This window comes from Nilaparvata lugens, chromosome 9 (genome assembly GCF_014356525.2).
Source record: "Nilaparvata lugens isolate BPH chromosome 9, ASM1435652v1, whole genome shotgun sequence".
Classification (NCBI taxonomy): Eukaryota; Metazoa; Arthropoda; class Insecta; order Hemiptera; family Delphacidae; genus Nilaparvata; species Nilaparvata lugens.
Window position 1 is genome coordinate 4005925 of NC_052512.1, and position 22085 is coordinate 4028009.

A 22085-nucleotide genomic window follows, 5' to 3' on the forward strand; every position below is an offset into this window, starting at 1 on the left:
CCAAGTTGAAAACAGAGGAAGTTCAAGAGACAATACTATGTTATTTTAGTTAATAATTGAATGCGTTATTGCTCGCAATCAATAGTTCATTTATTTATTTATTCGCAATGGAGACAAATATGTATCCTCAACAATAAAAATTGAACAGATACAAATGGAACAAGAAAAATAATCATAAAAATTATACGAACTTATACAAACAACAAAAATACCACCTAGTTTAAAAATTAAAAATACAAAGATTTCAAATACTTATGAAAAATGTAAAACAAATAACAAATTGAGAATTAAAATTCCAAAACTCATGAAAATTAAAAAATATAATAACAAATAGTGAACTGAAATTTTATCAATAGAATAAAATAACAGCATTCATAACTGAACGACGTCCCAAACCATATGCACACCCATACTGATACACCAACTATTTATTTGATCAGATCATTCTTACACAAGATTTAATTATCATATAACGCTTTCCGGAATTCAGCGCGAGAAAACCAGAAGACATCTAGGCGCCCAGAGAAGCTGTTATAAGTTCTTTGCATCCTATTTAAGAGTGCTTAAAAATTGCATTCAACGAGGCATGCAAATTATAGTCTACACAGCTGCTGATTTTTTACCAAGTTACATTGAGATATTGTATTGCATGCGTCATGGAATGCGATTTATAATCCACTCGACAGCTGATTTATGATTCTATAGTCTTATTTTTTACTCTAATATTGGCGTATGAATAAGGCTCCTTTTTCCTTTTATATTATCCTTGAAAAGCAAAATTTCCGAAAAACTTGTTTATACGTCGACGCGCAATTTAAAAAGGAACATACCTGTCAAATTTTATGAAAATCTATTTTTGCCACACTGCACAGAAAGCAGTTGTTTTCCAGTCCCTACATAGATCTGAAAGGCATTGTTTGCAGACGACTCCCGTCTGACGTCAGAACAGGTTTCTTTCCGGCCTAGGCGGAAAGAGTACCCTTTCCAGCCGCTAACATGGAACTAAGAAAGGTGATCAAAAATCAGCTGATCAAAAAACTTTTCATTATTTGTGTTCATTATTCAATAATCGAAACATTTATAATAATATCATCTTATTGTCATTTGAAAGAATAAAAAAGTATAAAATCAACCTCCCACATAATTGAACATCATCTTTCAAGCTATTTAGACAAATCAGAATAAAAAATAAAAATACTTGGACAATTTCCTGATATTCAGATTACCACAAATTTGCCAGAGCTATCACCTTCCACTTCTGCTTTCGGAAGTGCTTAGTAAACAACTATTCTCATATATATTGTTTATTTTTGAGTGAGGCGAAAAATAGCGTTCGCACCACGGGCAAAAATGTTTTTCCGGCTTTCAATCTTTTCTAGTCCTCAGCCTTCGGCCTCGGACTTGAAAACCGATTTCGAGCCGGAAAAGTCTCATTTTCTGCTCTAGGTGCGAAATATACTATATCGCGTTTCACCTTAAATGCGCAACATATAGACATTTAAACATTAAGAGAAATGCCATACCGTCGACTTGAATCTTAGACCTCACTTCATTCGGTCAATGAACGTCTTTTGTATCCAACCAAATTCCCAACGAATAATTGGCCAATTTGATGATCGAATCTCAGATACTCAAACTCTATAGCGATTGCCCGGTTCCAGAACCATTCCTCTGTACATTTCAATAGCGAACAATAATTATGACAATAAAATTTTCCGCATTCTTGTAATGTGAAAAGCGATTTTTCTTAGGATATCGTCAATGGAGAGACTATTGAAAGAGAAAACTTTCCGTTGTCGATGAAAAGGGAGCCGAAGGATGAATAGGATTACCAATGAACTTGGCGGATAAAGTTCGGAATAAGCATAAAACTTGCAGTGGACATGGATAGGGTCGGAAGAGGGTGAGGGAGTTGTTATAATGGCGAGGGGTGAGAGAAAGCAGCAGTTGTTGAAACTTATTAGTTGATTCGGCTCTTTTGGAAAAGTCTTGCAAGTTGTGGATGTGAATGATTATATGAAGGAAGCGATGAAAGACAAGATGAAGGAGAGGAGGAGAGATGGAAAAGGAGGAGCAGGAGTAGGAGGTGGTGGAAGAGGGTGAGTAAGAGGAGGAATGGGAAGGAGAAGAGGGAGACAGGAAAGAAGAAACAGAATAATATTTGAAGTGGAGAAAGTATGAAAAGAGGAAAGCGGAATAATACGGGGAAACTTGAATGACGTGGAATATAATAGAAGAATATTGAATGTTTTTTTTCTGATCAGGGTCACATGAAGATTCAAAAGAAGAAGGAGGTGGAGAAGGATGACGATGAGAAGGAGGTGTTGAAAGGGGTGGGGAAGGGTGAGGATGAGAATGAGGAGGACGAGGAGAAGGAATAAGAGTTGGATAACGTGGAGAGGGAAGAGGATGGTGATGAGAAGGAGGAGAAGGAGAATGAGGAGGAGGAGTGAGAGGAGGTGAAGGGGAAGGAGGAGTAAGAGTTGGAGAAGGTAGAGAGGGAAGAGGATTATGATGAGGAGGAGAAGGAGAGGGAGTTGGTGGAGCGAGGGGAGGTGGAGGAGAAGGAGGAGGAGTAAGAGGAGGTGAATGTGGATGTGGGAGGATGAAGATGATGAGGAGGAGGAGGAGGATGGAGAGGAGAATAAGGAGAAGTAGGAGGAGGAGGAGAAGAAAGATGAGGAGGTGGGGGAGTGAGAGTGGTGAAGGTGGTGAAGGTAGGAGGTAGAGGAGGAGGAGGAGTAGGAGGAGGAGGAGGAGGAGGGAGGAAAGAAATGAGAGGGAGGAGGAATGTGAGAGAGAAAATGGATGGTGAGGAAGGACATGATGAGAAGGAGGAGAAGAGAATGAGGAGGATGATGGAGAGGAGGATAAGGAGAAGTGGGAGGAGAAGGAGTAGGAGGAGGAGGAGGAGGAGGAAGAGGAGAAGGAGGTGGAATAGGAGTGAGAGAAGGTGAATGGGGAGGAAGAAGATGATGAGGAGGAGGAGAAGTGAAGGAGGAGGTGGAGGAGCGAGAGGAGGTGGCGGAGAAGAAGAAGCAGTAGGTTGAAGTGGAGGTGGAGGAGAATGATGAGAATGTGGATAGGAGGGTGATGATGGAGAGGATTAAAAATGATTGAAAGAAGATGAAAAGAAAAAAATCAAAAGCAATAGTTGTTGATAAAATATTTTAAACATGCATGTTGTGATTGATGTCGCAGTAGCTAGGATAACAGAGAGAGTAATGATGGAAAACTCGATCTACATTCTATTTGACATAGAAATGTGTGCACAAATACACACAAAATCATTTGCGACCTGAAAACTCTGACACCAGACCTGAGCCAACCCGGTCACTCGATATTATTATTACTAGTAGTTCTGTGAACAGTAGACCTCACGCAGGTTTCTCATCTACAAGTATCTGATGTCACCTGTTCTAGTTCTGTGACACAATTATTCACAGTTGAATCATAATTGACTCTTAAAATGTTATTTGTTTTCTCCAAGATCAAAAATTCACTTTATGTTAATAAACCCAGTCCACGTTTTAATTTGTATACCATAATGATGATTTATTAGTCCAGTCAACGAAAGATTATAGAGGGAGAAGTTTGGAACACAATTTTCAACTCCACAGCTCATCAAGGATAGTTGGAGGATTAACATATCAGGAGTCCTCACCCCTACGTCCTGTGCTAAAGGGGTGGGGGTGGTTTGAAAGTACCATTTTTTTATTTTTCGCATATATCTCGGAAACTATGTATCTTATGAACATTCATATATCTTGCAAAATTAAAGCTTACAAAATTACCAACAAGTTTTGTCCTTTACATTTTTTCCATATCTTAGTTTTCGATAAATCCTATACTTTTCGAGATATTACGTTCTAAAGTGATGCATTTTCGAAAAACCAGTTTTTCTTCCAGTTTTCGCTCTTTCAAGACATAACTTTTCAACAATCGATAGAACAATAATGTGCTAAATACGAGATTGTAGAGCATTTAATTATTTCTCATTTCATGTATAATTGTACTATTTGACGCAATCCCATACGACTGTTGCAGCAGTTTTAGTTTTGAGTGTCAAATCTTAAGATTTGCAACAAGTGAATTTTTCGAATATTACACTATTCTCTGTCATCATAAATTGGCAGTGCGCTTCGATACGAACATTCATATTGAGCACCTATTGGAACGTCTGCCGGACTAAACACAGGGGTTGTTTCTAAACTTCCTACCAAAACAAAGACACTCAAAACTGAAACTGGTGCAGCAGTCGTATGGGAATGCGTGAAATAGTCGAATTATACATGAAATGAAAGATAATTAGAAGATAATGCTCTATAATCTCGTGATTAGCACATTCTTGTTTCATCAATTGTTGAAAAGTTATAAGACTTGGAAGAGCGAAAAAATGGAAGAATATCTGGTTTTTCGAAAATGCATCACTTTAGAACATACATACCTCGAAAAGTATAGGATTTATCAAAAAGCTCTAACAGACAAAACTTGTAGGAAATTTATAAGGCTCCATTTTTATTTAGTTGATTGTGTCAATATAACCCATTGTTTCCAAGATAAGAGCATGTAAGTAGTAAGTGGAAAACGCAACTTTCAAACCACCCTCATCCCTTCAGCACATGATGTAAGGTTTTTGGGATTTTTGATATGCTCACCTTCAAACTAGTATCAACAAAGCTGCAAAGTCGAAAATTGTGTTCCAAACATTCCCTTCAAATTTCATTGTCAACTGATCTATTGTTGCTGAACAGAAAATTTCACTCTCTACACTAAAATTGCTGCAACAGTCGTAGGGAAATGCGTAAAATAGTGATAATATACATCAAATTGAAGATAATTTGATGCTCTATCAGCTCATAATAAGCAAGGATTTTTTTAATCAATCGTTCAAAAATTATAAGGCCGATAAGATGAAAAACTTGAAGGCAGAAGTGTTTTTTTCAAAAAATGTCTCACCTTCAAGGGCGGATATCTCAGAAACTATGAGAGATATGGAAAAAATGTAAAGGACAAAACTTGTTGGTAATTTTGTAAGCTTCAATTTTGCAAGATATAAGAATGTTCATAAGATGCATAGTTTCCGAGATATATGCGAAAAATGAAAAAATGGTACCTTCAAACCACCTCCACCCCTTCAGCACAGGGCGTAGGGGTGAGGACTTTTGATATGTTAATCCTCTAACTATCCTCAAAAGAGCTGTAGAGTTGGAAATCTTGTTCCAAAATTTTCTCTCTATACCTTTATTTGAGCATTCGTTGCCTGGACTATATCTAGTTTCGTGATAATCTTCCCATCTGATTGAAATATTTCCCAACTATTTTAAAATTAATTTTCTATCAAGAATATTATAATTTCTAATATAAAAATAATTTTCAATCAAGAATATTATAATTCCTTAGACATTATTCAGTTCATTTAATCATTTTTTATTTTATTTTCAATTACCTATTAAATTTTATTTTTCAAATGTGAGAATATTGATACCGATGGGCACGCATCAAAGAATATTGGAACCCCACCTTGTAGAAATAGACGGCCAGATATCTGTGTAATGTCAAAGACCTATATCTCTTTAAGGTCTTTGTGTAATGTGATGTAATACATTCACTCGTCAGCTGATTGATTATGAATAATTCTATAGCCTGATCCTATCTTCAAAGTAGATTATAATTATATTATAGTGATATCAGAGTATGGAGGAATCCCTTCTCTTTTCATATTATCCTTGAAATGCAAAATCTCAAAAAACTTTGTGTATACATCGACGCGCAATTGAAAAAGGAATAATCCTGCCAAATCTCATCGAATTCTATCAACGCGTTTGGCCGTAATCGCGTTACATACAGACAGACAAAAGCAAATCGAGTGGAAACATAGACTTCACTACGATTGATCAATTATACAGATAAAGGTATAACAATACAAAGTATTCTTAAACCAAAGGGCAAAAATATTAAAAACAGTTTTCCTGATTAACAAAACCAAGATTAGAATCTGCTTTCTTTCCGGAAAACTTTCTTAAATACAATTATAATTTGTCTTCTTTTTCTGCTCATCCCATCTACTTCTTTCGAGGGAGAAAAAGTTCAACATCAAATTGAATAATTAAATTGGAGCTCAGAGCTCTTGCGGAATTCCCGCAAATTTTTTGCAACTCCCGCTTCATTTCGCGAGAAATTCATCAGAAATGCAGAGATTTGAGAGCGTGAAGATTGCGATGGTGCTTTGTTGATGATGAGCTGTGTTTGTTTGTTAAGAAAAGTTTCTCCGTTCCAGAAAAATGTTGTACATTAAAGAATGTTCCTGTTCAGTGAATTTATTGGATTGAAACAAAAATAATCCATGAATTTTGTTTCAAGATCCTCCTTATCATAATTCTCAATGATAGGAGAGAATGCAGTGGGTAGAAATTTACATACTTTCTATTTTGTACTTTTATTTTATTTTTTAGTTGATAGACATTTTATTTTATTTGTCGAATGAAGTTATTTCTGTAATTATACATAAGGTAAATATTATGTAACAAAAACATTTTTTGTCATAATTTTATGTATTGATGTGCAAAATAACAAGTAGTTATGTGAACAGTAGACCTCGCGCTCAGTAAGTTACATTGACCTGTTGTTATGTTTTATCAAAAATTAATAAATAATTTATCAATTCAAAATGTCTAGAAATAATCCTAAATAAACATAGAGCTTTCTGTCCTATCGTACCGTGACGTGTCGTCCCGGAATGTGAGTGTGAGCGCTGTTATCAGGTCTGGCTGCAATTATCTACAACGTTGATGGAAAGATACATTTTCAAGATGTTCGATGTTTTTGAACGAGTAGTATTATAGTCAACTGTCTACTAACGTTGATGGAAAGATACATTTTCAAGATGTTCGATGTTTTTGAACGGGTAGTATTATTGACCGAGCGAAGTGAGGATTCAAGTCGACGGTTTGGCATTTCTGTTTAAATGTTTATATGTTGCGGATTTACGGCGAAACGCGGTAATAGATTTTCATTTGACAGGTATGCTCCTTTATTAATTACGCGTCGACGTATATACAAGGTTTTTGGAAATTTTGCATTTCGAGGATAATATAAAAGGAAAAAGGAGCCTCTTTCATACGCCAATATTAGTTTAAAAATCAGACTATGGAATAATTCATCATAAATCAGCTGACAAGTGATTACACATATGTGTGGAGAAGCCAGTCTATTACTGTATTTCCATAAGGTCTATAGTTTCAATCAGGTACTTGTGGATGAGAATACTGCGTGACGTCTACTGCTCACAGAACTACTAGTACTCCACTAAACAGCTGATTCATGATGAATAATATTCTATAGTCTGATTTTTACTCTAATATTGACGTATGAATGAGGCTTCTTTTTCCTTTTATATTATCCTTGAAATGCAAAATTTCCAAAAACCTTGTATATACGTCAACGCGCAATTTGAAAAGGAACATACCTGTCAAATTCTATGAAAATCTATTACCGCGTTTCGTCGAAAATGCACAACATATAAAAATTCAAACATTAAGAAAATTTCCAAACCGTCAACTTGAATCTTAGACCTCACTTCGCTCGGTCAATGAATTTATTGCAAGCAGCAATGTTTATAGTGACTGGACTAATAATAATAATATTCCCACTTGCGTTGTACTTACCCTCCTTGTGTAGCACTGGAGATTGAGAGAGTGAAAATGCTGTTGGTATATCCGTCACAATTGCAGGAGTCAGCGTGTCGACCTCCATTTCCAGATGCCCACACAAATATAGATCCTTTGCCCTTTCTTCCCTGAAAAAATCAACAATCAATCACAAAATTAAACAGAACCGTCATCACAAAGGATAAGAAACTGATAGTGCTGTAATACAGGGTATTTACGAACTCCCTACCAACACTCTAGGGCATTGTTCCTGGGTTAAAAACATATCTAAATATCATATTTAAATTGTCCGGAAGTCTTCAGTTACTCACACAGCGACCATTTTGATTTTTTCACTTATCATTTTTTTCTGAATAATGGTTAAACATACGAAATTGGAACCTTGCACGATCATTTATAGCAACTAGACAAAGCTAGAAAAGAATTATGATAATTTTTGAAATTCATAAAACAAAATGGTGGCCATTTAAAAATTTTTTTCTTAAATAACTCAGGTTTGTTTCACAAAACCTTTACATGAATATCTTTTTTCAGTAAATTTAATTGCCTATCGATTGATACCAGAGTTTCAAATATTGAACCAATATTAACTGAGATATGGTAGCTTTAGTGATAGGTGACCACTGAAAGTTTTTTGTAGTGCAAACCAAGGCATGCTGATAGAGTCGCCTCAATAGATAGATATATATAATTTAGCAGCCACTGACTTCCTCTCAAAGGAGTATATATGGACTCGTCAATTATTTGCAATGATGCAATAATCTCAATTTGCATTGATCCATTGAATGTTATTAGTAAGCGATTTTTAATCATTTCAAACAATAGAATAGCGTTACATAACCCTCTAAAGTTGGGCCACCAACCACTAAAGTTACCATATCTCAGTTAATAATGATCCAATCTCAAAAAATCTAGTATAAATTGATAGGCAATTGAATTTACTGAGAAAAATTATTCATTTATTGTTTTTGTAATACCAACGGTTTCTGAGTTATTCAAACAAAATTTTAAATGGCTGCCATTTTTTTATGAATTTGAAAATCATCATATTTTTTTCTAGCTTTGTCTAGTTGCTATAAATGATCGTGCAGAGTTTCAATTTCGCATGTTCAATCATTATTAAGAGAAAAATAATAAGTGAAAAAAGCAAAATGGCCGCTGTGTGAGTAACTGGAGACTTGCGGACAATTTAAATATGATATTCAGATATGTTTCTCACCCAGGAACAATGCCCTAGAGTATTGGTAGGAGTTGGTAAATACCCTGTATAAAAACTAACTCTGCCTAAAAACCACAAATTAGCGCCACATTACTTTTTCGGGTGATGTTTTCCTCTCAAGCTGAGGTGACATGAAGCAAATTCATTTATTCTATCATATTTATTCTACAAGAAACCGTTCATTGTAAATACGGAATTTCTTGTTTTCATCAAGAGGATGCACTGAAAATTGGACTCAAATCCAAAAGTGAATAAAAAATAACTATTGAATGAAAATACTAAGAAATTGTCAAAAACTACAGATTTATTGATACTTAGAAAGACCGGTTTCGGTTGTTACACCATTGTCAATCTCTGATAAACTATAACTAAATACAAGAGCAGCAGAATTTATACTAGTAGGCGAGTACTGCTATTGATCAAGGGCATGAGCGCCAGCCATTGGCCCTGCTAGACAGTCTCCTCCCACTTTACGGTGTCACAAAATGGCGGCTCAAGCAACAGACTCGCCATGATGAAAAAATTTACTCCCAGTACAGAATTAGAACCAAGAAAGAATTAAGAGATAATAAAACAAATATGTGAATAGAGAAACTATCGACTAATGCTACTAAAACATAACTACTTTTTGGATTCAGTGAATGGATCAAAATTTTGAGAAGGAACTGTTTTGGGCTGTGCCTGTTGATTCTTCCCCAATCATTTAAGGCTGTGCAAAGGCTAAAAATAAACCTTCTACTCGTGATATTTTTCTAAGTTTTTCGACTCGTATATCATCAAGCTATCAAAATGGAAAAGTTTTTTCTGGAAAACATTTATTTTTCGATCATTACTTTTTGAGATATGAGCGACTGAAGTTTGAGTTTTTGGGACAGAACATTTCAAATTCCGTACGATATAAATCCATGAGATTTGAAGGATGGATTCTCCATGGTATTGTTGATCTAGAGAAACAAGAACTTCCTGAAAATATCAATTTTTGGAAAAGTTATTCAATTTATCAAAAATAACCAAAAACAATTCAACTAAAAGATTTTTTTGTTATTTTTAGTAAATTGAATATCTTTAAAATTGATATTTAAAAAAAATTTGTTCTACTAGATCAACAATACCATGAAGAGTCTATCCTGTATTCTCATGGATTCATCTCTTACCAAATTTGAAATGTTCTGTCCCAAAAATTTAAACTTCGGCGCTCATATCTCAAAAAGTAATGATCAAAAAAAAAAAAAAAAAAAAAAATGTTTTTCCTAGAAAGCTTATTCATTTTGATAGCTTGATGATATACAAATCAAAAAGCTTTGAAAAATATCACGAGTAAAAAGTTTATTTTTTTAGCCTTTGCACAGCCTTAAATGACTTGTGTTTTGTAATCATTGAATAAATAAATAATCATAATATATTTATGACCATGGAGGAAAAACTAGGCTGAGCCTATACTATTTTTCTACAGAATCAACTGCAGGAACCTTGCGAACTGAAAAAAAAGTTATTGAATGTTGGAGCCACAACGACAACACCACAGGAATAATTCTAGAACAAAAGAAAGTCAAACGTCCACTAATTAAAAGTTGTTGGCCGTTAAAAGAAGAATTCGAGGATAAGTTTATAAAGATGGAGGCGAGAGAAAGGATTTGGAAAACAGTAGAAGGAGAGGAATTTAGAGACGTTCCTAAGTGGAAGCAACAAGAACAACAATTATTATTATTATAATCAGAGACAAGAAAGAAAAGCCAACTCTTTTCTTGTGTCACTTATTATTAACCTCCTTTGAAGCAACACGAATATTTATCCTTCTGGAATATCTCAAGCTTTTTTGTCATCCACTTCATAACTTTTTACTTCAACATTCATAATTAGATGTTGTAATGAGTGGGAGAGAGACGAAGAAGGATGAGAGAGAGAGAGAGAGAGAGAGAGAGATAGAGAGAGGGGGGGGGTTTGTGGAATTGTAAGAGGTCTCTAGCTTTCTTCCAGGAAAACAGAAATGAGTAAATTATAGCCAAAAGAAAAGTCGTCTCAGGAAAACCTAATTAGAAGGCAAGTGTTTTTCCTTATCTTTTATTCTGTGTTGGAAAACCGCAAACGACATTTTCCGAGCTCTGTCTCCAACTTTCTCAGAAAAGTACTGCAGAAAAGGGTGACGATGAAAATTGGAAATGGTTCGCCACGAGGAATGGTAGAAGATTGCGCTACCAATAAACCATCCACAGCATAACAAGAAATGAGAGGAAGTGAAAAGTGAACAAAACATAAAACCGACCCCTATGTACGTAATTCTGTTAGACTCGGTCTGTTCTTTTTCACTTTCCTGGTGGCGTCTCAATTCTCATTCAAAGTTATTTCACTTGCATATTTTCTCTCTCACTCTCTCCTTCTTCAGACGTCCACGTAGCTAAAGTTTCGCAAAGAAATTATTCTGATACCATCTGATCTTTTCGCTTCTGGGTCAGAAGACTCAGTTTACAGCAGCCATTACATCTTCTTTTAAAGAAATTAAAAATGGGAATAACATTATTAAGTTGTGTAACTCAGTGAAACGGGCTACGTTTCATCTGTCATATTGTTAACTCATGTTCTTAATTACATCCCAATGAGCTTTTCAGCGTTATATTGCACACCTAATTTTCTAATGCATATATTTTGATAGAATCACTCTTCATGGATAAGTTCTCAATATTGCAGCTCTCACTGAGTTTCACTTTCAACGTTAAGTTCACAATAATATTACAAGATAAGATCTGAAATTTCAAAAACCTAGAAATTGAACACGAAATAGAATAAAGAGTAATAGTTTAGAGTTTCAGCTATTTTGAATTATTTAGGAATCAAAAGAGGTTTCCAATTACAGAAATAAGAAAAAAATCTGGTGTGGCACACTCAATTTTCTCATGAATATATTTTGATAGAATCACTCTTCATGGATAAATTATCAATATTGCAGCTTTCACTGAGTTTCACTTTTAAATCGTTAAGTTCACAATATTATCACAAGATTAGATCTAGGATTTCAAAAAAACTAGAAATTGAAAACAAATAAGAATAAAGAGAAAATAGTGTAGAGTTTCAGCTATTTTGAATTATTTAGAAATGGGAAAACGTTTCCAATTACAGAAAATATCGGGGACCGAGCTTCGTTTTGGAATACAAAAGTATGGAACATTTATTACGGAAGAAGAAATTATAATAACATTCATACAGAAATGTTCCATCTAATCACAGTGAATTCAGATTAATTCCCAGAGAAATGCAAAAATTTCCCTCACAAATGCCCAGTTGCACAAAAGCCAGATTGAATTTTAATCCTGATTGACTTCACGTCAACCAAATCAGAGAGGACCATTTCAAAAAGATGGATCTACTGGAATTAATCAGGATTGAAAATAACCCGGATTTTTTTGCAACCGGCACTAAGTACCTGATTGAATGATTACAAAAGTTCAACAGCTGAGTCATAATTTTGACACAGTCTCACACACATGAACTCGCTCACTCACTTCCATCACCAACAGACGACGAAATAATTATTATCAGCTTTTTTTCCAAGGATGAATAATAATTATCCTTTTAATGTCCTTCAGAGAGTTTTCTCAGGGATGAGACCTAGTGCAATCAAATGTTTATATTATAAACCTACTATGTTCTGAATCTCGAGAGAATCGTTAGAGCCGTTTTCGAGATCCGCTGAAATACAAACATCTAATCATCTAAACTTATAAACATGTAAACAGAAGTTGCTCGTTTAATAGTATAGGATAAGAAAACAATCTGGTGTGGCACACTCACACAACTTTCCTTGCTGTTATGAGAAATGACGCTAGTGTTCACGCGCATCTCAGGTCTACTATTCAAAGATCTAAGCCAGCTGGTGACAGGACTATAACGCTGGAGACACACGAGGTCTGCTATCTCTTCATGGTGAATGATAGAATCAACTGTTGTCAACAGTTTGCAATTGAATAATCACATTTTCTCGAATTTCGAGCTTATTTTCAATTTTAGGTGAAAATTTTACTGAACTTTAATTGTAGAGATTTTCATGCTCAATCTGAGCAAATTTTTTTTCAAATTGTATCTGAAGCCTGAAAATTGGGAATGTAGAATCGAACTTTGCATAGATGGGGCACAGCTCCTGAAATTTTTACAGATATGAGACTTGTGGTAGTTGAAGAGCTAAGAGAAGACAGAAGAAGAAAGAGAGAGAACAGATGATAGGATTGGAGATTATCACATAGAGAAAATAAAAATTGTGAGAATGAATGAAAAATACAGCTATTCGAGCTACACGATTCCAAAACAAGAGAACTAGAGATTATTAGCAATTTCCCCTGAGGTTCACTGTGTTTCATGATGCACACAATACATTATTGAGTGCTCTGACAACCGTCCATTGAAAAACGTAAAGCCAATGCTGTTGCAAAACTTCATGAATCATTTCAAATTTAATCCTATTGACACTTACGCTCCATTCCATTTATCGAGAATTTAACTCCATCGACGTTTGTACTGATAGTTATGTGAGCGATTTCATCAAATGTGAGTTGAATTTCCCTAGGAGATAGGAAATTGAGGATTTCGATTCAGTCATCGTTGATTGAAATCAAATTCATATTCTACATGGCTTTGCATTGCCGTTCTTTACCACTGATATGAAGCGAATGGAGCATCCATCATTGATGAGAATCGGAAAAAAACTCTTGAAAAAATCAAGTGTTATGATGAAAATCCCTCTTGAGATCACTCCTCATCAGCTGATAGTATTCCTATACTATTAAACGAGCAATTCCTTTTTATATGTTTAGGCCCAAATTTACCAAAACCGAAAACTAGGTTTGAGCGACAGTTGGTTCTGAGTCAGATGTTTTTGAATTGGTTTTGTAATATGATTTCCTGTTTATTCAGAATCAACTGGCGCTCAATCCAAGTTCTCGTTTTGGTGAATTCGGTCCTTAGATGTTTAGATGTGTTTATTTCTGTATGTGACCGGATCTCGAAAACGGCTCCAACGATTCTCACGAAATTTGGAACAAAGTAGGTTTATAATATGGAATTTCGATTACACTAGGTTTCAACCCTAGGATAACCCACTGAAGGACATTATAAGGATGAATACGTCCTTGGAAAAACAGCTGAAAATTATGTCGTCTGTCGATACCGTAATGGAAGTGAGTGAGCGAGTGCATGTGTCGGTTATTCATCAGCTGATCTCACGAGAAGAATAATCTAGCTAGAGAAACTTATTATTCTTATTTATCTTTTTTTAGCAAACATGTTCACTTTAGAAAGTCTAAAATAGTAACTAAATGCTGTTAGTGTAGAATAGTACATAGTATATTAACAAATATTGTAGCAAACATAGTATATCATTCTAAATAGAATTCATAGTAAGATTTTCAATTAATCTATCATCTATTTGTAATTGATGATGTGTTTCTTTCTTGAAGTGTGAATAAATTGCTATTTTGATAAGTGATAGTGGGTTAACCTAGATTTTCATTTGGAATGTGGTATAAATTTGAAAAGGGACAGTTTTGGGCATACGCCTGTTATGCCTCCTCATATACTGTGAAAATAATCGAACGACTGGGAAAAAGTAAATATCGACAATATAAATTCAATCTTTCGTTACAAATTTTCTAAGCTCGGTCCCCCGATATTTCATATTATATCTGTTGTATAGTCACCGTAGTATACATCAGAGTTGGTGAAGAATTTGGAAACTATATTTGGAATTATATTTGTTACAAGGATGATTTGACAATATGTTTCATAGGGGATCTTATTTGTATGGAAAAAACTACTTTTCTGTCGCTTCAAAATCTTGGTTCGCCATCTTGGTACCGCCAACTTGTTTGTTTCTTTTTAAAAGCTTCCCAGAGACTCTCATCAGAGTATAGGAATTGCCAAGAATTTGTTTCGAATGAGTAGGTGATCATGTGATTCATAATTTCGATACAAAGTTAGAAGTAAATGGATGGCGGCGATATCTGAAACCGTTTGAAAGTTATTTACATTCGAAGATAAATATCGGGGCACCGAGCTTCGCTCGTTATTTATTTATTGACTTTCAATAAACCGAACACAATCCTTTAAAATGATTGGGGAAGTACTAACCGACACAGCCCAAATCTGTTTCTTCCCCGAATTTTGGTTCATACACTATAAATAGTCCAGAAAGTAGGTATGTTCCATACACTCAAATCCAGGTTCAATTTTCTGTTCAAACATTTAAAAACAAGAAATTTACAATTTAGATTATATACAAACCAAATTGAATAACAAAATGACATTCACTAATCACTTGAAACTGTCAAATAATGATCAACTTTGAAAATATTATGATATACTCTAGTTTAGGAGGATTATCATGTCATGTCATCAAATCAGATTATGTTAATCAGATCGATTAAATTGTCTAGCTAGATAAAATTTCTTGCTGATTGATTATGATTACACAGCTGGAAAATATAATTCTGTCTCTCTCCCACACAGGCACACGCATCTTCTGTTATCGAGAGACGACGAAATTGTCATCTGTTTTCCAAGGATGAATTATTCTTTTAATGTCGTTCAGCGAGTTTTCCAAAGAAAGAGACCTAGTGCAATCGAATCTTTTTATCATAAACCTACTATGTTTCAAATTTCGTGAAAATCGTTAGAGCCGTTTTCGAGATAAACATAACCAGATATATAAATACAGAAATTGCTCGCTTAATTATATAGGATACCAAAGAAATAATACAAGAATGAATACCAAAGAAGATATGATAAATTCTATTTGATTTGAAAGGAATATCACAGAGGAAATAATAAATTGTTCATGATTTGAAAGAAATAGCACAGATTTTGATAAATTCTGTTCCATTTGAAATAACTACCAGAGGACATGATAAATTCTATCTGATTCGAAAGGAATATCACAGAGGATATGATTTGCTTAGTTTTGCATTTCTGGTTTGTATTTTAGTATGGGAATACTGACAGCAGTGACTCCATTGATGAACGCCCTCCTGGCCAGTGGTCCTGGTCCATCCACGGTTTTGCCGTCATCCTCAGGTCCCCAGGACGCGCTGTAGATGTCAATGTGGTCCGGATTCAAACCCAGCGCCCTCGCTTCCACTGCGTCATTCACTGTCCCATCCAACATTCTCACTCCTGTAAACAAAGAAATATATAAAAGCGAAATGGCACTCACTCACTGACTGACCGACTCACTCACTCACTCACTCGCAGAACTGAAAATCTACCGGATCAAAAACGTTCAAATTTGGTAGGTATGTTCAGTTGGCCCTTTAGAGGCGCACTAAGAACGGATTGGGAAAAATTTCCAAAGATACGCCCAATATCTGCGTTTTTCCAGCGTTTTTTTAGCGTTTTCTCAAATTTATCGAGAAAGAATGAACAGAAATTGTTCAAATTTAGTTCAGAAGCTCAGCTAAGGAGTAATAATGTTGTGTTAGAAGGAATTTGCAATAACGTCAAAGATACGCCCAAAATTAGCGTTTTTTTGCGCTTTCTCAGATGTTTCGAGAACAAGTGAACAGAGAATGCTCAAATTTACTACACAGAAGCTCAGCTGGGGTGTAATAATGTTGTGTTAGAAGGAATTTGAAATAACGCCAAAGATACACCCAAAATTAGCGTTTTTTTGCGTTTTCTCAGTTATTTCATCAAGTAATAGACAGAAAATTTTCAAATTTGGTACAGAGGTTTAGCTAGGGTCTAAAAATTTTGTGATGAGGTGACTTTAATATTTCATCAAAGATACGCCCAAAATCATCGTTTTTCTCAGCTTTTCTGCGTTTTCTCAGTTCTCTGACTTCCTGATAGAATGAAGCGTGCTCAAATGAAAAATGCAGGCGAGCAAAGCGAGCCCGCTGATCTCATTCTTGGACGATCCAGTCGGTGAGTCGGTGGTCCAGGGGGCGGAGCCCCCTGGCTAGACGGATATGGCGAGCGAAACGAGCCTGACGGCTAGTACAAAGTTATAAAAGCATTCATTATAATAGGTAATTCTATATTAGCATTTAGAAGAAAGAAGCCGAACTCCCAGCCAAGCCTCTCCCTTTTTGAAACATTGACAAAAATTAACTTTTATAATAAAACATTAAAATAAATGCAATAATCATGATATTCATTATAAATTTTTTATATAAACATAGCACCGAGCAATCCCGTGGTCAGAATATTTTATTTAGCTTTGTCATCCGATCAGCTGGATTAAACGTTTCACATTTGTGATGTTAGGTTGTATCCAAGTGAACATTGAGGAAAGAGCAGAGCGATCATCCTTCGAACATATTTCGAACCTCTATCGAACCCTTGCGTAACATCTCACGTAACGTTCATGATCGGAGCGATTGCGGAGCGTGTTGGAGGCGCGTATATCTTTACCCACCTCAAGCATGACCTAAAAGATGGGGAAACTTTGGGTGGTCTTTTGAATGACAAAATGCTTGTATTATTCAAATGTTTAGATAATTATTGAAAATCAGAACTACAATATAAATTGCAAGCACACCCCCTTTTTTATGTCTATATTGACTGAACTAATCGACTAATATCGTGGAACAAATACAGATCAACAGGCTATTATCATATTAGCGTGAAGAACGATCTGGAAAAGTTGTAGAGGTGGAAAGGTATAGTTGTTATTTATCAAAATTAATAGTCGATTTTGAAATATAGTGTATGTGTCTCTGTTATCGATTCAATTGATCTAATAGAATCGTTAAACTAATACAAATCAACAAGCGAATTTCATATTGTTAGGAAACGATCTGGCAACGTCGAGGAGGTGGGAAGGTATAGGGTTATTTGCTTTTTCGAATGATGAACAAGGATAGCAGCACCAATGTTGATCAAATACTGTCATAACGTGGACCTTACTATAGAAACAAGATACAAAGATGAAACAAAGGTGATACAAAGGTCATACAAAGATGAATCAAAGATGATACAAAGATGGAACAAAGATGATACAAAGATGATACATAGATGATACAAAGATGAAACAAAGATGAATCAAAGATGACACAAAGATGAAACAAGGATGATACAAAGATGATACAAAGATGAAACAAAGATGAAACAAAGGTGATACAAAGATGAATCAAAGATGAAACAAAGATGATACAAAGAAGGTGATACAGAGTCGAAACAAGGATTATAGACAAGGATAGCAAGACTTTTTTCAATTGATTACTGCCATTATAAGGTGGACAAACGTGTTACCTCCAATGCTGGCGTTGTAGGCGATCCCAATGCCGCAGTACTGGTTGAAAGCCACCGCGGCCACTTCGCCCGCACAACGGGTGCCGTGTTTGTTGTCTCCGTTGTCGCGTGGTGTCGGGTCGTTGTCGTTGTCGTTGATGTCTGTGCTGGCCAACGCGTCCTGCAACAGGCAACGACACAACATTTCAGACTTTTCCAATCAAATGTATAAGCAGCAGAAGAATACAAGAAATGTGTGGAAAAATATTGTCTGATGTGGATGAGGAGTAGGAGGAGGAGGAGGAGGAGGAGTAGGAGGAGGAGGAGTAGGAGGAGGAGGAGTAGGAGTAGGAGGTGGAGGAGGAAGAGGAGGGGGAGGTGTAGTAGTAGGAGGAGAAGGAGGAGGAGAAGGAGAAGGAGAAGGAGAAGGAGAGGAGAAGGAGAAGGAGAAGAAGAAGAGGAAGAAGAAGAAGAAGAAGAAGAAGAAGAAGAAGAAGAAGAAGAAGAAGAAGAAGAAGAAGAAGATTAAGGCTATTGGGTACATTTTTTCTATAATTGAATTGGATAATCTCCATCAATATTATTGTTAAGATCATTATATGAGTGAGAAAAAGTTGCAACTGAAATTTTCAAGTGGTCCAATAAGCGAGTTATGGGTTGTTGAAGTGCTAACTACAATGATATACTGAATGTATTAAAAAAAAACTCAAATGGAAAATTTGAAACCGGTTATGATCTGGGAAGAAAAGTAAGAAGAAGAGTAAAAATAAGAAGAAAAATAAGAAGAGTAAGCACTTTCTACAACCCATAACTCGCTTATTAGACCACTTAAAAATTTCAGTTGCCACTTTTTCTCACTCTCATAATGATCTTAACAATCATATTGAAGAAGATTATACAATTTAAATAACAAAATAACGTGTACCGAAAAGCCTTAAAAGGAGAAGGAGAAGAAGAAGAAGAAAAAGATTGAAAGAAGAAGGAGAAAGAAGAGAATATAAGAATGAAAAGAAAAAGGAAAAGGAAAAGACAAAGGGGAAAGTCGAAGCAGATAAAAAGATTAAGAGAACGGGAAAATTGGGTGGAAAACGAAACAGAGAAAGAAAGTGAGAATAAAGGTTTAAAGAAACGAGACAAAAACGAAGATGGAAAGATTGATTGCCTTTATCAAGGGCAGCGTTGGGACTCCACGTCCTCTCTGCCTCATAACCCTTAGATGTTTTCTCCTTGGAGAAAGAGAAGGAGAAGGCAGAGAAGAAGGAGATGCAAAAGAAAAACAAATGATAGTGAAGAAAGATAGGAGAGCATTGTTGCTACTGTCATCTATAGAGGAGGGCTGATATGTCATTCATTGCTGATTACGTTCATTCTTGTTCAAAATAATTAATTATTATATATTTATTATTCGTCAAGAATAGCTATCTATGCATTAAGAGCGTAATACGGGACTTTATCGCTCGCGCAGAACAGTTTTTTACAGTAATTTTGCAAGAGCGATAAAGAAGCATTACGCGCGAATTACATACAAAATTTTTTCTACAACTGCACAAACCTGTTGTTAAATTACAGTATTTCAGTTCTCAAATACTACAAATTATTGAATTACTCTTATGAGTTTGATTTAATAGTGAAATTCTACCAGTCCTTAAGAAATTCAAGCGCCAATATTCACAAATGAGTTGGCATTTTTTAATGTTTGTTTACAGTTCGTTAATTTGACACAGTTTTGATTTCACTCCTAAACTATTTAAAGTTGCTAAAGTTGTTCCTCTTTATAAATCAGGTGATAAATCAAACCCCTCGGATTATCGCCCAATAAGTTTAATAAATAATTTAGCTAAAATAATGGAGAAAATTATAAAGAAGAGACTAGTAAGTTATTTGAATAAACATAGAATTATCAACAGAAATCAGTATGGATTTAAGAGTGGCATATCAACAGAAGATGCAATATCCGACTTTTTGGAAAGAATAATTGAAAACTTCAACAGTAAAAAGAAAACTTTAACAACTTTCTTAGACTTGGCAAAAGCTTTTGACACTGTATCCCAGTCAAGATTATTAGAGAAGATGGAACACCTTGGAATCAGAGGCTCACCTCTCAAACTATTCAATAGTTATCTAACTGAACGGTATCAACTACTTACGCTGAATACTTTATCAAGTAATAACAAACTTACTGAATATGGTCTGCCTCAAGGCACTGTTTTATCACCAATACTTTTCCAAATTTATATTAATGATTTTCTTAAAGTTGACATTGGGAACTGCTCAATCGTATCCTTTGCTGATGATACCGCTCTCACTTTCACTGGCAATTCCAGGGAGGACGTGCGCCTTAGCGCAGAAAATGGTCTAAGAGTAGCACAATCTTGGCTCGATGAACATCTGCTTACTTTAAATGCTTCTAAAAGCGTATTCATGACTTTCTCACCCAATGCCCAAACACAACCTCATGAAATAGAAAGTATAAAATACACCAATTAAACTGCAATTGTCAACAATCAACAAATCACTGCTTTTGTCCTGAAATTCGAAAAAAGGACCGAGTAAAATACCTGGGAATACTGTTGGATCCATATCTGAGATGGAATATTCATATAAACAGCATGTGTTTAAAAATAAAATTTCTAATATATAAATTTCATCAAATTAGAGAACTAAATAACTTGAAAATAGCCCGATTAATCTACTTCTCTTATGCACAAGCTGTCTTACAATATGGAATAAGAGCTTGGGGTGGAGCCTTGAACACACATTTTGAAAAACTTTTCATAATTCAAAATATATTATTAAAACAATTCTAGGCAAACCCAGACTTTATCCTACAAGCGATCTTTTCAATGAATTCAAAGTACTAACTGTTCGACAGCTGTACATAAAAAATTTGATAATATATATTAAGAAGAATAAAAATAAATTTCTTCTTCGTGAAAGAAACTTGAATTTAAATTTACGTCCTATTAGAGAAACATTCCATCAAGAGAGGATGGATTTGAATGTATGTAGAAGACAATAAATTCACTTACTTATCACAGAGGATAATAAATCTTGTTCCTACTCATTTTGTTGCCAATACAAGCCGGAGCAAAAAACTAAATTGCGAGATTGAGGAATGGATAAGATCAAATAAAACTGAAGAAAAAATCTTCTAAGCACCAACTGTTTCTTGTTTTTATGTTTTGTTTTTTTTATCATAGAATAATAATTATTGTGTTTTACTAACTTTTATCTAATTTAATCTACAAACTTATATTTGTGTGTAAGTTCCACTAATCTTTGTTCTTTTTTGGTTCAATTTCTTAGTTTATATTGAATAAATATATTACTGCAACTTAGGTCTACGCACAGGTTTTACCTTGTAGGCTACTCCTTAAACATAGATGGACATAAAAAAATAATATACTGCAGTTTTGGGATCATTTTATATATTTAATAGTATTTTTCTTGTATTATTTTTATATGTTATAATATTAGATTATTATAATTGTGTATGTTTTTTGAGAAATAAATTTGAATTTGAATTTGAATTTGACTTCTAAAGATAATAATTAAATTTATGAGAATGCAATACATATATTAGCCTACAAATGGATATTTTTAATTTAAACACGATTTATTCAATATACTATTATTACTAAATGATACCGGTAGTGTTTGGAAACTTGGGAAGAACAGATTCAACCTACTTGATATTGTTATTGTTGTTGATTGTTATGTTGAATGTACAATTATTACAGTTTTGAAATAAAAGACCTGATCCTACTGATTCTGTATTTTCTTGACGAAGGTTCTGATTCTGTTGAATATTTTTTGGAAGTTTAACCGATATCATTGACGGATTGTTATTTTTTTTCGAGGACTTCGAAGAATTTTGTGACTCGTTGCATTCTTTGTTCTTAGGCTGTCATCGATGTAGCCTTCAGCTACAGAAGTGCTCTTCCAGCCGCCGTGACGTTTTAATCGAGTTATATCACCCCCTC

At 34.9% G+C, this 22085-nt stretch overlaps 1 protein-coding gene across 2 annotated transcripts in view; it reads right to left on the minus strand.

Moving 5' to 3' along the window:
* The window catches only part of LOC111055043 (furin-like protease 2), a 718014-nt gene that overhangs the window by 54572 nt on the left and 641357 nt on the right, over positions 1-22085 (minus strand). For both annotated transcript variants that reach the window (XM_039435422.1, XM_039435421.1), the window contains 3 exons: positions 18124-18283; positions 15872-16044; positions 7668-7798 (listed from right to left, as the gene is read on the minus strand). In XM_039435422.1, the coding sequence (XP_039291356.1) occupies positions 7668-7798; positions 15872-16044; positions 18124-18283 (464 nt within the window). The remainder of the gene's footprint in view (positions 1-7667; positions 7799-15871; positions 16045-18123; positions 18284-22085) is intronic.